This window comes from Panthera uncia, chromosome C2, assembly GCF_023721935.1.
Source record: "Panthera uncia isolate 11264 chromosome C2, Puncia_PCG_1.0, whole genome shotgun sequence".
In the NCBI taxonomy this organism is placed as follows: Eukaryota; Metazoa; Chordata; class Mammalia; order Carnivora; family Felidae; genus Panthera; species Panthera uncia.
Window position 1 is genome coordinate 22,258,592 of NC_064810.1, and position 17,864 is coordinate 22,276,455.

At 34.4% G+C, this 17,864-nt stretch overlaps 1 protein-coding gene across 1 annotated transcript in view; it reads right to left on the reverse strand.

Moving 5' to 3' along the window:
* The window catches only part of NCAM2 (neural cell adhesion molecule 2), a 219,847-nt gene extending 204,667 nt beyond the window's left edge, over window positions 1-15,180 (reverse strand). Inside the window, exons 1-4 of the mRNA XM_049629156.1 lie at window positions 15,105-15,180; window positions 14,494-14,700; window positions 11,713-11,856; window positions 4,658-4,795 (exon numbers count right to left, since the gene is read on the reverse strand). Coding sequence (XP_049485113.1) covers window positions 4,658-4,795; window positions 11,713-11,856; window positions 14,494-14,700; window positions 15,105-15,180 — 565 coding nt within the window. The remainder of the gene's footprint in view (window positions 1-4,657; window positions 4,796-11,712; window positions 11,857-14,493; window positions 14,701-15,104) is intronic.
* Between the last annotated feature and the right edge of the window lie 2,684 nt (window positions 15,181-17,864).

Sequence of the window (17,864 nt, forward strand, 5' to 3'; positions counted from 1 at the left end):
CCCTGCCTCCATCATTCTGTCAATTTCCTTGCTCTCTAGTTTGGATGTCAGTTCGTCTTTGCCTCATAGAAGAGAGTCCATAGTCCTCTATGATCTGACCCTCCGACTCTCCAGCTATATCTCATCTAACACTACCATCACTCCCCAAAATATCACATTCCAGTCACAGTTATTAGATATTTTTCACATCATACGACTTTTGTTTTTGCACAATCTGTTCTATTTGTCCTTCTGTCTCTTTCTCTCTGTTCTAAAAGGTAGCACTTTTCCACCAATAGATCTATCCCAAATACCAAGGAAGTCTCCCCTTAAGTTACATTAGGTGCTCCTTCTTATTAAAAAATAGTCTGTGAATATCTATAAAAATTGCCTTTAGTAAATGCTTTTGTATCCAACTGTCCCATAAACAATAAGGGACTTTAGTAAAGTTGATTATTTTAGTAAGATAAAACTCGAAGTGCCTTGAGGGAAATGATACATTAAGCCCGATAGTATTTTGAGCATAACATAGTGTGAAACACATAGCTAGCACTTCATACGTACCTGTTGAATCAATACACAAGTGCAATATAAATTAATACTGAAACTGCAGTCAAAAATCTTCAGTTGGATTTCCAATTGTCTGATAAGGTGATAAGAAAATCTCAAGAAATGATCACCATCAGAAGAAAATGGGATTATACGACATCTGCAGCATACTCAGGGAAGTAATTTCAGAAGTATCCCTAGGTCATGTAGTGTTTAATTTGCTTATTTAAGTAGGAAAAGGCCACTGGCACTGCATTTGCCTGCTTTTCTGCAATAAACAACGGTTCTAAAATTCAGGGCTTAAAAAATGTGCTCTATTTCTTATTTATGTTACGTGTCTGCACCTGCAGATCAGCTATGACTCTGCTCCACATGTCTTCATTGAGGTATCCAAGGTGATGGAAAAGTCTCTCTTTGGGGTCATGCTAGTTTCATGTCAGAAGGAAAGAACATGATAAAAAAAACCAAAACATATCATTCTTCTTGCAGCCTAATTTCAGTCACAGTGTACATTGTTTGGTTATATGTGCCATTGGCCAGGACAAGTGGCTTCATCAGTTGGGTGGGGGTGCACAACTCTCCCACTGGAAGCGCCACAATCCACATGTCAATGAGCAGTAATACATAACCTCTTCAAGGGAGGAAAGAAAGTGTTTGCAAAAAAACTACACACAGGCATTGAGAAATATGATAAGAAAGTCAGAGAGGGAGTTAAGAAAAAAAAAATATTCCTAAGATTTAGTATTGTTGGTACCAAAGAGGAACCTAGCAAAAATACCTTTCAATTATTTATTGAAACAAAAGTATATGCATTGGAAGAAAAGAAACATGAGGGAAAAATTTTCAAGGAGCAAAAAATAAAAGAAAGAACAGAGTTTTTTCCAGAGCTAAGATCTCACAAGGAAGCAGTGAATATACATAAATAGTTGCTGGAGCCTTTGGTCAGGATTCCAGGGCACTTGAGGGGGAAGGAGACAAAGAAAGGAGGTCCAGGATAAAATCCAAATCATGATAAAAAAAATAAGTAGCAATTAAGAGAGAGGGGCTCGCAATATAAGTTGAGGAAAAGGTCATAGAACAGGTCATATTTGTAGTTGAAGAAAGATAAGGTGGATAAAGCTATTGCTTTTATTTTATGGTTATTTTTTGCAGCCTCGAACTTTCCACTGAAATATCTTCAAGAGGTTTTATAAGAGAGAAATATTAAGAAGATACTTTTAAGGAGAGCTCAACATTTAAAAGGAGCCAGTAACAGGACAAGAGTCAATAAGACTGTAGCAGAATGACTCTTCTGTCTGAAATAAAGGCAAAATGTGAGAGAAAAGCACAGATGAACTGGTGGCATTAGTCAATGCATTCCCTTGACAGGGTCCAAACGTATCATCCAGAAGGCGAATAAATCGATGGTTGATTTTTGTGAACACTGTTATTTTGAAGAAAAGTGATGCCAAGAATTCTAAGGTATGAGAGTTTTTGACCATAAAGGGGAAATGTGACTAATTAGAATGAGTGGAGATAAAGCAGTGTTTGAGCAAAGGTCAGATTAGGATCTGTAGTTGATTCTGTCAGAGGAAATTGGGATGTGGAAGGAGAATGATTTCCCTTTGGGAGGGTCAGTGGGATGCAGACAGAACAGAAAACTACCTACAGGATTGATTTGAGTGGCACAAAAGAACACAATCCAGTGATTATCCTCTTGTGAACTCCGGCATAATAGGAATAGATATACAGAACAAAATATTTCAGTTTGAGCGCTTACCATGATGGACTCGAAGATTCAAACTTTGTTAATTGAAAACAATTTGCTTCCTTCAAAATAAATGTAATCATATATAAAAATTCACAGGTCAACTAGTGTGGAAACAGATTAGGACATTTATAAATGTGTTAAAGTATTTAAAATATTAATTTAATATTAATATTGTATTAAAATTACAATAGCAAAATAGTTAATAAAGGGTGAATATGCTATGTCTGCCAGATATCGTTTATTTTTTTATTAAAATTTTTTTAATGTTTATTTATTTTGAGAAAGAGAGAGAGAGAGAGAGAGAGAAGGGAGGGGCAGAGAGAGAGAAGGGAGAATTCCAAGCAGGATCCAAACTGTCAGCACAGAGCCCAACATGGGGTTTGATCCCATGGACCCTGAGATCATTACCTGAGCCAAAACCAAAAGTTGGATGCTTAATCATCTGAGCCCCTCAGGCGCCCCTCATTTCTTTTTATATCATATTTGAGTTACTGTTTTAGTGTAAAAATATAGGCATGATTTGACATATATATATATGTGTGTGTGTGTGTATATATATATATATATATATGAATATATAACATCTAATAGTAAATATTTATATACTGCTTCCAAAACTTTACATATAATACTAATATTATAATCTCCATTTTCATAAAAGAATACTGAACACAGTATTTGCTTGTGACAAAATATATTTATATATGGCAACGAAAATTATTTTGGAAATAAAGCACACTAGAAAGTTAAGTCAATAATTAAACTCAATAATGTAAGTTATGTATGTGTACTGTATATAATAAAGACATAAATAGTTTAGAGATACTCATAGATAATAGAAATAGATGGAGATATAGCTACAAACCTCCATTTTAAAACTATTCTTCATGCACTGAAATCTTCCACCTGTGTGGAAGGTCAAAATCTCCAGACTATAGTGCTCTTCATAAATACCAGACTCAACACCTCTAAAAAAGAAAATCTTTTCCTCTGAAGGCCTGGCACTTTGGCCTCCTCCATGAGCATGTGCAATTTCTACGAGCCTGTCTAGCTTCCCTGTCATAACACCTATTCTATTCCATTATATTATCCACAAATCCCAATTAATTATAGGCTTGGAGAAGGAGAGAAAAAGATAGCAGTGTTTTAATATTCTCTTTGTCTTTCAGCATGAACTTTGTGGTTAAACTGCCTTTATTGCAGAAAAGGAAAGACCAATGAACTCTTTCAGAGGTATATGAGATTCCTAGTGTTCTCCAGTCTTAAAGAACTGGAGAGCTAGCTCGTGGCGGGATGGGGAAAGGATATAGAAGACACAGATTTATTCCTCCCTGTCCCAGCTCCAACTCATAGGAAATGTGTGGCTAACTCCTTAATTTTAGATCTTGTCTATCCCAGAAAGAACAAATGACATTCTGCTTATAGAACCCCGTGGGATTATAGGTACCACTAACTTTTTATTTTAAAACAGAAGAAAAACCAAAAGTGCATTTTGTGCAGTGTTACTACTAATATTTCCATATGGCTGAGGCATGGGCTACTCATGAATGAATGTTAGGGAAGAGGGGTTGGTGACCATAAAAGAAATCCAATGCCATGAAAAGTGGTTTTAATTTTGTCTCAAAGTTAACAGGAAGCATTGGCAATTTTAAGTGGTGAAAGGTTGGATGGAGAAGAAGTAGAATTATGGGACTGGGAGAAGAGGAAACAGCTTGTAGCAATTCAAGAAAAAGAAGAAAAGCAATTTGAAAGGGCAGCACTCTTATGGAGGGCATCATGGTAGAATATATTTGAGAGATGTTAAAAAGTGTGTTGCATATGTCAATTATAGATTAGATCATCAAAATGGAGGCACTAGGAGGATAACAATATATCTTCTGGGCTCATAGAATGTCATGTTAACACAGGCAGAAAATACAGCAGGAGAAGCCAAATTAGGAAGAAGAGATGTCATCGTGATGCCATAAACTTAGTTATTAATCTCCTTGTGGATTCAATTATTAAATTTAAATTTGAGAAAACCTACAAAACTGTTAAATAGATTAGTTTAAGCCACCAGTGATTCATGCAATTTAAAAGTCAAATCTAGTATGACACTTTACTATGTTTCACTTGGCATTCTTTCAACAACTACAAAGCCAGCAAAAGGCAACTACTCCCTTACAGAGTTGAAGAGTGAAAGAAGATGACAGTGTTAAATAAGTCGCAGATCCTGCCCGTGAGACTATAGACAATGTAATAGATGTGATCATAGAGGTGGGGAGATTTCCTCCAGGTACCAAAAAGGTTATTAAAGTGCCGTATTTACAGAGTTGCCCTTTTAATAAAAATATTGCTAAAATGCAACAATAAAATATGTACAAATTATTCTCTGCTTACCATTAACAATAACGATGATATCACGGAAGTCAATTTCTCCCCTAGCTTCCACTCTTCCTTCACACCTGTATATACCTTCATCACTTTTATTGATGTTGAGAATCTGCAGATTATTGTTGGCTAGCATAGCAAAGCGATCTAGAAAGTAAGCAAAGGGGAGGAAATGATATCAGTAATTGAAAGCAGAGTCCAGTATGTTCTAAATTGCTAAGAGTTAAAATATGGCACTTGTCTGACACTATCAAACTTTTCATCAACAAACAAATTCAAATTTGAAAGTAAAATGTAATTTCATGGCTTCAATTTTTCCACTCCACACTGCCTTGTTACACCTTTTTTTCTAAAATACATTCAAGACTTTATTTCCACATAAAATGGTTAGGCTATTATTTTCCCCTTGGTACTTTGAATGCAGAAATGATACACAAAAGAACAATGCTGAGAGATTAGATATTGCAGGCATGAAGACATTTTGACTGCAAATATGTAGCAACTAAAGGATGGAAAAGGGTTAGAAAATTGATTGAATAGCCTTCCTTACACAATAATTAAACTAATAATTTTGTATACCCTTAGGAGAAAGCTAAATGATACAGTAATATTCAAGTCACATAAAGGACATATAAAATGGCCATATCTTGAATTTATTTGAATTTTTTTCTAAATGCAAGATAATCCACTTTAATAATGAATAGATTAGACTTTATTAATTTTATTTCAAGATTCCATTTTGTGTATGAGTGTATGCACATGAATATACATACAAATAGGCTGTTAGAGGGCATGCATTAGTTGATTGCTTAAAATAATCTGGCTAGCCTAGGCATCATCTCAGCCTGAACATGTTTTCCATAATGTCTGGTCTGTTTTTTTAGTCATGGCAATTTTGTTGCGGTGTTAGGACCTTTTCTCTTCTTATCAAGTAAACAATATTCTCACATCTAGTCCATTTTGAAACATGTTGTAAAAGCAGTATCTTAAATTTCATCAGTTAATATATCATTGAACATCATCTTTTTGGTATGCATAGTATTTGAGATACTTTGGTAAATATGAGAGAGACATCCTCAACCCCGTTGTACCTTTTGGTAAAGTAGAAATGGCATTAGTTTAAGGTGCTCTCTTCCAGGGTATTTACTGTTATACCATTAAAGGTTACTTTTTGGACCTATTCCAATGTTTACTGCTCTTCCCCTATCTGCTGGCTTGATAGACAGGTAGGGTAAACATGGAAGCCGCATGAGAAAAAGGTACAGCTTCCCTCAGCTTGGATCACTGAATGGATGGCTGGGGATGCCGAGTGGACATAATCTGCTATATTAGGTTGTTTTGGGTTCGATTCAGATTTGGGATTCATTTGCCATATGATTCCTTAGTACAATTTCTTAATGCCATACCAATTCTAGTTTGGACTACAAATACAAATAGGAGAGTGATCAGAGTATGAGAAGACTGTGCTTAATACAGGTAAGGAAGAGATAATTAATAAAGAGCGGAAATAGGTAGATTCAGAGGCTCCTGGAAATAGAAAATATTGATTGTAAAGCAAGAGACACATGATTTTCAGCTCAGGAAGGACGATAGTCCCCCTTATTTATGGCTTTGCCTTCTGCAGTTTCATTTACCTTCAGTCAACCGTGGCCCGGAAGCAGATGATCCTCCTTATGACATCTTACCAGAACTATATCACAATGCCTATGTCATTCACCTCATTGCATCCCATCATGTAGGCATTGTATCATCTTGCCTCATCAAAGGAAAAAGGGTGAGTACAGTACAATAAGCTATTTTTAGAGAGTGGCCACATTCACATAACTTTTATTACAATAAAATTGTTGTAATTGTTCTATTTCATTATTAGTAATTGCTGTTAATCTCTTAATTTATAAGTTAAATGCCTAATTTATAAATTAAACTTTATCATAAGCACATTTTTTTTAGAAAAAAAGTATATACAGGGTTTGGTACTTCTGGTAGCCACTGGGGAGTCTTGAAACATATCTCCTGTGGACATGGAGGGACTACTATACAAACTTTCCCATAATATTTATTTCTTCTTTAGGTTGACCCAAAGAAGAGAGACACAAATTTTTATACATACGCTTTCCCTGGTAAATTTTCCTTTTCTCTAAGAAAAGCCTGGAGAAAAAGAATCCTCAAGAAATTTTAAAGTTTAACTCACAAGAAGTCCTGGAATAACTCAGAACTCCTAAAAATTAAGAACATTTCAAAGTCAATTAAAAGAGCCTCTACTTGAGCATGTGGCTGGAAATTAGAATGAGAAGCAATTATAAATTGTAATAGTTCAAACTTAGGGATGCTCATAATTATACCTTGATTATTGTAGTATTTTTAAATTACTAAAATATGTATTATCCTTTAACTATAATGTTCTTTAACACTTATAGGATACTTAGTTACAAAATTAGTAAGCAGAAGAATTATTTTAATCAGGAAGGCAATATTTGATATAAAAAGGAAAATGACTTGAATGTCTATAATACATATTTTGATAGGAATAAATCAATCTTTCTTCTAATTGTAAACTTTTAATCAAATGGCCATTTTAATATAGTATTTCTACTGTCTGAGAGAAGTTATTAGAACATTAGAAAAATAGTAGTTACCTGCTAAATGTAAATACATCCCAATGTTTCCATACAGAAAACAAACCATGTGAAAATTGCATGTCAAATTGTAGATATGGGTGTCAAGTCCATGGAATGATATAGTGAACTATCAAACTGAAGTACATCATGAATATGTGCTTGTAGAAAACACTTGAAGAAAGCACTGCTTCAATCAATTACACATAACTATGGATATTAGGACTATTTGACTATTAGAGGTTATTAGCTTCTCTCAATTATACAGAACTTTCGTGTTTTTTTTAAATTTCATTATTGCATTAAAAAATAAATGAAAAAATGTAATACTCAGTAAGTGATCTGCTTTATGCTTCTTTAGGCAGATTATTTTCTAGCCCTCTTTTGTTCTCATTCCCCAGCCACTGATGATATGTCTCATCTACTCTTATGGCTTCAATTACCATCAATATTTTGAGTCTCACAATTTTTCTTCAGACAAGACCATTACCTGAATTAGAAAAGTCTGTAACAGTATAGCAGATGTACCTACTGAAAAGGGTTGGAAATACTTTAATCTCAGCAAACTTAAAATTCACTGTACTATTTCCACCTGAAATTTCTCATATGGTCTCTCCAGTTCTGTCTTAGCATGTCTGTACATTGAACTATTTGCCCGAGTCCAATTCCTTGAATCATCCTTGACTTCTCCATCTCCCTCCATCTACATATCCAATTAAATCCCATGTCCTGTCACTTCCCCCTTTATCATTACTTAGTCTAAATCTCCTTCTCCTTCAGCAATTATTTCATTAGGGTTTGAACTGTTATCAATGCCTGGAGTTTTGCTTTGACTACCATCCAACTCATTCTTCTCACTGAAGCACTAATATCCTTCCCAAATTCATATCAGGTCATGTTACTGCTCTGATTAAAATGCTTTAGTGATGTTGCTTTTGGATAAATTCCTTAGCAGAGATGTCAGGGTCATTATGACTCGGCTCAACCTTCCTTTTCAGTCTCCTATCTTATTAGTTCTTTATGACCAACCCTAGTTTATATTTATCTATTAGTATAAGTATTCCAGTTGCACTTATTCATAAATTTTCATTATAATAAACTTATTCCAGGTTCTAGAGCACCATTCATGGTATTTTTCACCTCCAGGCCACTGCAGATGATGTTCTCCCTCCTGACAAGTCCCCACCACTTAAGTGTTACTTCTCTATTCAGCAGGCATCTTGGACTCCCACCTCTGCCCTAACTAGTTGAGGTATTCTTTCTTTATTATCTTCTATCATTACACTTTCCTTCTCATAGACTTCAACATACTTTGTTTTCACTGATTTCTCTATTAATCTTTTCTACTAGATTATTAGCATTTGAAGGCAGTGAACTTGTTTATCGAGTTAACTATGAATAACAACCACCTAGCATGCTAGATGGCACATAGTAGGCTTTCAACAGCTAGTTCAAAATTGAATGAATTTCTATACTGGAGGGAGATTACATAAAAAAATATTGAACAAGATGATTTTATCCACAGTTTTTGATGCAAAAAGGGTACTTCATTTGGCAATGATCAAAGCACTTAGAATATTTTAGAAATAACTTTCAAACTGGCTGAGGTTGAAACAGGCATCTGCGATATCATATCCCTCCATTGAGGGATCCTAAAAGTCAGGATTTTCAACTTTTGTAACAAAATGCCACCTTTACTTCCTAAATGCTTAGGTTATTTAGCAGATGGGTTATTTTCAGCAAGTAGCATGGAAAGGACCTCCACTCAGAATATTTTGTTGAAATTTTAATTAAGACTACCTGCCATACAGCTGCTACCAAAAGCATGGGTAATAAGATGGACATATCCAAGCCTTCATTATTTCATCTAGAGCCTGCAAACTTTACTCACGCACCACATTAAGGCTTCAGAAAGTTACCTGGATACACCATATTCTTCTAAATCCCCTTATATGTTCCTTTCAAGGTTATAAAACTAATCTTTTTAAAAAAAATTTTTTTTAATATTTATTTATTTTTGAGAGAGACAGAGACAGAATGCGAGTGGGTTAGGGGCAGAGAGAGAGGGAGACACAGAATCGGAAACAGGCTCCAGGCTCTGAGCTATCAGCACAGAGCCCAACGCAGGGCACGAACTCACGAGCCATAAGATCATGACCTGAGCTGAAGTCGGACGCTCAACCGACTGAGCCACCCAGGTGCCCCTATAAACCTAATCTTATTCCATTAGCTTTAATAAAGGGATCATACAAGGTATAATCAGATGAAGAATATTATTTCTTGTAAATTATTTATGAATGTACAAGCTGTCCAACAATAAACTACGTGGCAGGTTCCTCTGATATTAAAAGGTTAGAAAAGCTTGCCCTTCCTCACAATTCACCTAATTCCTTTATGTCCTAGAACTAAAAAGAAAAAAAGATGTCATTTCTTTTCTTTGCTTGCCATGCAATTGAGAACTAGGTTTCATGCTTAGACTAGTCCCTTCACTTACATGGGATTTTTTTATTCTAGATAAAACCTGAGTGTCTATAATTTTGGTAAAACTTCTTCTCAACATTTAAAAACTCAATGAGAAGGAAGGAGAAAGATCAATGTCATTTTGCTGAGAACCTGATATATACACAAAAATTTTATTCATTCATTTAACAAATATTTATTATATGCCTAAAGTCTTATTTGAAACTCACAAGCATTGTTTAAAATAGAGATAATAACCCACTGTTTACAGATACAGAATCTGAATTAGATAACAGTTAGAAAAGTTATTCAAAGCATCATGGCCAAGGAGTAGAGCCATAATCGAATTCTACCTTCAAATACGTCCGTCCCTGCATACTGGAGAAAAGTGTGTGAGTTGTGGCAGAGAAGCAGTGTTCCTCCAACACCATCACACTGGACTATAAGTCCTGGCTTTGAGCCTTTTGTTCCATGTGTCTTTTAAAAACTATAATTCAGGGGCACCTGGGTGGCTCAGTCGGTTGAGCGGCCGACTTCAGCTCAGGTCATGATCTCGCAGTCCATGAGTTCGAGCCCCACGTCGGGCTCTGTGCTGACAGCTCAGAGCCTGGAGCCTGCTTCAGATTCTGTGTCTCCCTCTCTCTGACCCTCCCCCACTCATGCTCTGTCTCTCTCTGTCTCAAAAATAAATAAACGTTAAAAAAATAAAAATAAAAAAATAAAAACTATAATTCATTTCAAAACCTTCTTGTAATTAAGGTTTACAATAAACCAGATGTACACTTAAAGCCTAAGATGAGGCAATGTGAAAATGTTTAGACATTGTCATTTAACTTCTATACAAGAACTGCCTTTTCTTTATTATTGAGGGTAAAATAGCTGAAAATACATTATACAATGTACTCATGTGATATGTTAATAAAATATAAAGCAGTTGTCCTAAAATAAAATAAGAGGAAATAAAGTACCATTTCTCACCTATTATAATACAGAAAAAGAGAGCTAGTCGATAACTGACAAGCACTGAAAATGCCAAGACCAGAAAAATTATCTCAAAATTAAAAAAAGACTATTAAACATGATTATGATACATTCTCTGTACATACTCAAAAATAGATACTATCTGCTTTCTCTCCTTTATGCTATAAAAGTTTTATCTCTTAGAAACACACAACGGAATCATCCAAGATGGAAAGTATTTAAAAAGATTCAATTATTTCGTATCTCTCTGCAATGCAGGTGCATTGAAAAATATTCTAAATTGAAAATGCTCCCAATGCACAATGGTAAAATAGCATAATGTAAGCAAATTATGCTTTCAATTTCAGATGTCATATTATTCTGGAATTTTAGCTCAGTCTGAATCAAAATTATGAAGACAATTTGAATGAATGTACTTTTCTGTCTATTATCCATATGCATCATACCATAATATTTAGAACATGTAGGTGTCTTTGAGAGAACAGTGCCAGAATAATAAATAGGATTCATATGGTTATTATTTTAAGATTACAGAGTGAGCCCATGGGATCATGTATAAACTGTAATATATAGAATTTGAATGCATCAGGATTAATTCTTTCTTTTACTTATTACCCTTCTACTGTTTTTACTAAGTTTTTCTTGAACAGGATAAGGGTAAGCAAACTTTTTCTGTAAATCTGCAAGTGATAAGTATCGTAGACTTTGTAGGCCACATCATCTGTATCACAGCTGTTCAACCCTGTCCCCAAAGCAGCCATGCAAACTGTGTAATGGTCAGGATTGGCTGTAATCCCATGACACCATACAAAAACAGCAGAGAGGCTGACTGCGGCCCAAGACCCATGGTTTGCCAACACCCACTTTAGAGCTGGAAGATTCTCAAAACCGTTTGATACTTGAGATCAAAAAAAATAAAATTTCTCTATTCAGTCAGGTAGATTCAGTCTCTTTAAAAATTGCAATATTATTAGAACATATAATTTAGGGAGTTACCAAAATACTAACTGTCGGAAATAGCGGTGACTTCCTCATTATGATACAACCAGCTGACAGCAGGGGCAGGTGAGCTGCTAACTCGGCAAACCACTTCTGCATCCTCCCCTTGTTTGAATTCTTGAGGAGATACCACTTCTCTGAAAGTGAGTTTTTCTGCATCAAGAAAGTAAAACAAACCGTAAAAGTATTATTGCTCACTTCTCCCAATAAAATATTCCAAAATCTGTGTGTGGATTGATGCTGCAATAAAATCATTAGTTAATGCTAGATCTTTTAAAACCTGATTCCAGATAATGTGATTCCTCTACTCGAGAACTTCCCATCTCACCGAGAAGAAAGGTCAAAGTCCTCGCGATGCCAGACTAGGTCCTATGTGAACTGGAGTCAGCCCCCCAACTCCAATCCCAGTATCTTCTCTCTTTTCCAAGTCCCTGTGATCCAGACAAACTGTCTTCTTTGCAATTCCTTGAACACTCCAGGTTTGTTCTCATCCTTGGCCATCTGTGCTCCTCTGAATCCCTTCAGATTTCTGCTGCACCTTCACAAGTAAAATAACCATCTCCCTTCCCCATTCAACTCCTCTCTTTACCCCCTTATTTCCTTCACTATAGAATTCTACAGCATGGATATCTAGCATTCATGTATTCTTCTAAGCTCATTCATTGGTTGTGTTTCTCCGCTCACTAAAATATAAGTACCAAGTAGCCAGTGACATTTTCTGTTTTAGGTACTACTCCTTAGGACTTAGAATATTGTGTGTTATGTAGTAGACACCCAGTAAGTGTGTTGAATGAATGAATGAACATAGATATTTATGCTTGTTGAGAAATTTTCAAAAAAGTTATTCATTGTTCTTGCCAGGAAAAAAAAGTCATTTCTTTAGTATACAAACAAAACACCAGCCACCTTCCTTTGCATCATTCAAAGTAATGAAAAATCTTTCCAAATATTATGTCCATGAAATGACAGTTTCAATTTAATTTTTTCTACTTATCAAATAGGTACAGTAGGAATCACATAAACAAATATACTACCTTTTCTTAAGGAGCTTAGAAACTAAAAGGAGTAGGGGGAGTCTAAATCAGGAAAAATGAGGACAATACTATCCCAACAAATTGCCCTGCACATCAAAAAGGAAGTCATGGCATGGGAAGACTTTGCCTTTTTTTCTCATGTCGTATCTCCCAAATAATAACAATAAAGCTGTAGGGAGGGGGTGCCTTATGAGTTATTATTTCAAAAATTTGTAATTTTTCACATATTTTTCATTAATATGTGGTAAAAATACTATCACATATGAATTGTGAGGCATTTTTCTAAGGAGTTTATACAATATTAATTAATGTAGTGCTCAAAACAATTCTATGTAAGAGGTAGGTACTACTATTATTCCATTTTTTTTTTAATTTTTTTTAACGTTTATTTATTTTTGAGACAGAGAGAGACAGAGCATGAACAGGGGAGGGGCAGAGAGAGAGGGAGACACAGAATCTGAAACAGGCTCCAGGCTCTGAGCTGTCAGCACAGAGCCCGACACGGGGCTCGAACTCACGGACCGTGAGTTCATGACCTGAACCGAAGTCAGACGCTTAACCGACCAAGCCACCCAGGCGCCCCTATTATTCCATTTTATACATGACGAAACTGAAGACAGAGAGGTTAGGCAATTGCTCAAGGCCACAAAATTAAGTGATACAGCCTGGTTTCACCCCTAAGGAGTCAACAGGCTTCATTCATAGTATTCTTAAACATGATTCCTAAATGTTCACCAACTGATGAATGGATAAAGAAATCGTGGTTTATATACACAATGGAATACTACATGGTAATGAGAAAGAATGAAATATGGCCTTTTGTAGCAATGTGGATGGAACTGGAGAGTGTTATGCTAAGTGAAATAAGTCATACAGAGAAAGACAGATACCATATGTTTTCACTCTTATGTGGATCCTGAGAAACTTAACAGAAAACCATGGGGAAGGGAAAGGAAAAAAAAAAAAAAAAAAAAAGGTTAGAGAGGGAGGGAGCCAAAACATAAGAGACTCTTAAAAACTGAGAACAAACTGAGGGTTGATGGGGGGGTGGGAGGGAGGAGAGGGTGGGTGATGGGTATTGAGGAGGGCACCTGTTGGGATGAGCACTGGGTGTTGTATGGAAACCAATTTGACAATAAATGTCATATTAAAAAAAAACATGATTCCTATATGTAAGAAAGGGGAAGGAATATAGAAAACTGTCAATCTTAATTCCTAAAATCAAGTGTAAATATGGAAAATCATCTTAAAGAAAATTCTGTTGGTGAAGAATCCAGCTAGATATTATTCTCCACTAGATGAATTTCCAGCTTTTTCTGTGTCTACTCCTGTTCACTGACCCTCAATTCTCATTCTAGACTGGTCACTGCTATCATATACGTAATGTCATTTTTTCTAATCCTGACCTTTTATTTTAGAGTGAAAAACTACTTCTGATAAATTTCCTAACACTAAATATTCTACTGTTTTCTATTTACCCAATAGATTTTTAATGGCTGGAGAACATGAAAACATTTTCATCTCTATTATTTTACCAAGAGAATTGGCTCCATCTATATTTATAATAAACTATTTCCTATTATCGATTCCATTTTAGAGATGCACCATGGCAAAATATAAATAAACTGATACTTGCAATGGTCTTACAACATTATCTAGCACATAGTTATTAATGGGTGTTAATTTTTACTAAATGCATTATGTTCAAGTTTTTATACAACCACAAATTCAATTAACTAATAAATGCATAACTTACGGTAAATTTCCAATACAACTGTAGCTTCTTGTGTCTGTCCTTTGGCATCTGTTGCTTGACAACGATATATCCCTGCATCCTCTATATTTGCGTTGTAGATGGTTAATCGTGATCTAACACCTTCCTTTTGCACTGCTACCCTCTGTGTTGAAATTATCTTCTCCCCTTGAGGATTATACCAATCTATACTCTCAGGTTCACCAATTGCTGCAGAGAGCCATGGAAAAGAAATGTTTGAAAATATGTCTCAAGTGTTTGTTTTGGCATTGACATTTACTATTATGTAACAACTTTTAACAATTTAGAAAAAAAATGTAAATAAGAGAAGGCTGGAAGTCTCAAAATCTTACAAAATTGAAAGTAAACACAAATGTTAGCACACATGTTCATTTTTATTTATCCAATGTTGAGAATTCAGCCCTGTTTGCGTAAGCAAAACCCAAAAGTTCTATAGGAAACTTCCAGTATGGAATTTCAGCCCTGATAGTTGAAACTTTACCATAGCAATCTATGAACTATTACCACAGTTAAGTTATGAAACTGCCTTGGCCACCGTGTCAGACATAAATTATATGTGATAGATATATCTGACCAGAAACACAATTACTAACATGATTTCACCTGTTCCCAAGTCTCTTTGCTAGGGTCAGGAGACAGTACTTTTTTCCCCGATAAAGCACAGCTCATAAAAATGTAAATCTTATGCAAAATCAACTTTGGCTTTTGATAATACTGAATTTGGAATTAATTCCCCAAGTTATTAAACTTGTACAGATAAGGCCAATGACTATTTTTAAAATGGAGCCCTAATCTTTTTTCTCAACTAAAATGAATAGTTTCATCATTTTAATCTAAAACTGTTAACTATTTAATCACATGATAATTAGAATGCATTGAAATGATACTTATACTGCTAGGCAATTACAACCAAATCATTACAAGGTAAACATTTATTTCAGTTTTCCAATTCAGAATCCAGGTTATTATCCTCTTCGTAAAAGCTGAAACTTCCAAAGTTTGCTTTTACTGACAAAAAGGATGTATTTCACCTAATTACTTGAAGGATAATTTGTGGAAGCGGTATGTGCTATTAACTCAAAAGTATCAGGGGAAATGCATAAAGGGGAAATGCTAACATCTGCAGGACCACTTTGAAGAACATTGTTCCTTCTTATACTTTTCCCAAGAAATGGCTTTAGAAACAAATTATTGTGTTTTCCATATCAAATTAGACATGCTGGAGCAAAAAGTATGAAAGAACATTTAGCTTAAAATATTAAATGGATCTTAGTTATGTTATCTTCAGATCTTTCTGGACAGAACTATAAAACCACAGTGGTTACGGGATAACTCATTTAGGGGATGTATTTGTTTTAATTCCCATCTCCATAAAGAACTACAAATGAGTAATTTAAATGAACATCATTTTAAATTTGAACAATATAAACTTTAATTTTATACAGTAAATTATATAGGACATTCTGTGAAATATTTTGGATATTTTCACTCTTGATAATATGGTATAAAATTTCATTCTCATGGAGAATTCATTTTGGATTTTCATAGAGCAGTCATGACTCTCTTTTTAAAAATTTTTTTTTAATGTTTATTAATTTTTGAGAGACAGAGCACAAGCAGGGGAGGGACAGAGAGAGGAGACATAGAATCTGAAGCAGGCTCCAGGCTCTGAGCTGTCAGCACAGAGCCTGACAAGGGGCTCGAACTCACAGGCCATGAGATCATGACCTGAGCCGAAGTCAGACACTTAACTGACTGAACCACCCAGGCACCCTATCATGATTCTCTTTTGATGACATCTCTAATAAATAATTTCCTTTAAAACTTTTCATATTTTTTATTAAGCCTGAACTACTGTATATACTGGATATACAGTACTGAACTACTGGATATACTAATAAATAACATTACAATTTTTATTTTCTTAAAAATGTGGAGTACAAATTCATTTGCTAATTATGACATAATCTTATTTAGCTCTCTGAAGGTCTGACTCCCTTCTAGTGTAAATTTAAGACATTCATTTTACTGGATTTAGATGTCTATGTTCTAGTGTCAGGAAACTTTAGAGTCATGTCAACTTAGTCAACCTTGTAATAAAATATATTATATATATATATTTTGTAAATATTTATATATAATATATATTATATATGTTATATATATATTTTGTAAATATATATATAATATATAATATATATTATATATATATTTGCAAACCGGAATGCTTCTATATATATATATATATATATATATATATATATATATATAAAATATGTATATATATATATATATATATATATGGAAGGGTTGCAAGGTTTTCTAGCATCTTTATTTTTAGATTCTTGTTTCACTATTGTGTATTTAACATATATAAGACTGCTTCCACAATAACAATATGGCTCTTGGTTATACATCTTTGTATAAAAGGAAAAAAGATGTTTAATTATTTTGCCTTATTTTAAGAGCAAAACGTAGTACCATTGAATGATGTTAATTCATTCTTTTAAATTATTCCTTACTTTGACCTTATGTAATACCTACAGATGTAATAACATTATGTAGTGCATAACATATATATATAACATAAATAACATATATTATATATATGTTATATATAATGAATCTAAGAAAATAATACAATGTCATTTTCAAACTTAATTTTTAGACTATTTAATTATTCTGTGAATATGTTACACAATTGAGCTATGTATGTGCATCTGTGCATTTGTGTATATAAAATATGGATAAGATTTAAAAACAATGATCTTTACTCTTATTCCAAAGCTCTGCTGACATGATAAGTGATATTGAACCAATATCTCACTTGCTGTCTTCCTTTCTACTTGTCAATATGCAAAAATATGTATCAACAGACCTATCAATTTAGTTAGACCTTTAGGAAGGCAAAATATGAAGAATCATGCCCTCCTAGTTTTTCATAAGATGTGATATTATATATACATACTCTAATGTAATATATATTATAATGTATTATATATGATTTATAAATATGTTATAACTTTCTATCTTTTTTGAGAGAGAGAGGAGAGAGAGAAGAGCACAAATGGGGTAGGAGCAGAGGGAGCGGGGGAGAGAGAGAGAATTTTAAACAGGCTTCATGCTCAGCACAGAGCCCTGTGAACTGTGAGATCATGACCTGAGCTGAAATCAAGAGTCAGCCGCTTAACCAACTGAGCCACCCCAGCCACCGTATGTGAATATTTTTCATAACTTTACGTATGAAGGCTTATATGCATAGAAATGAATTTGATTAATATAAATAGAAGTACAATGTGTGCATTTGTGACTTCTACAGTACGCTAAATTAGAATTTGTCACTTAAGTATTTA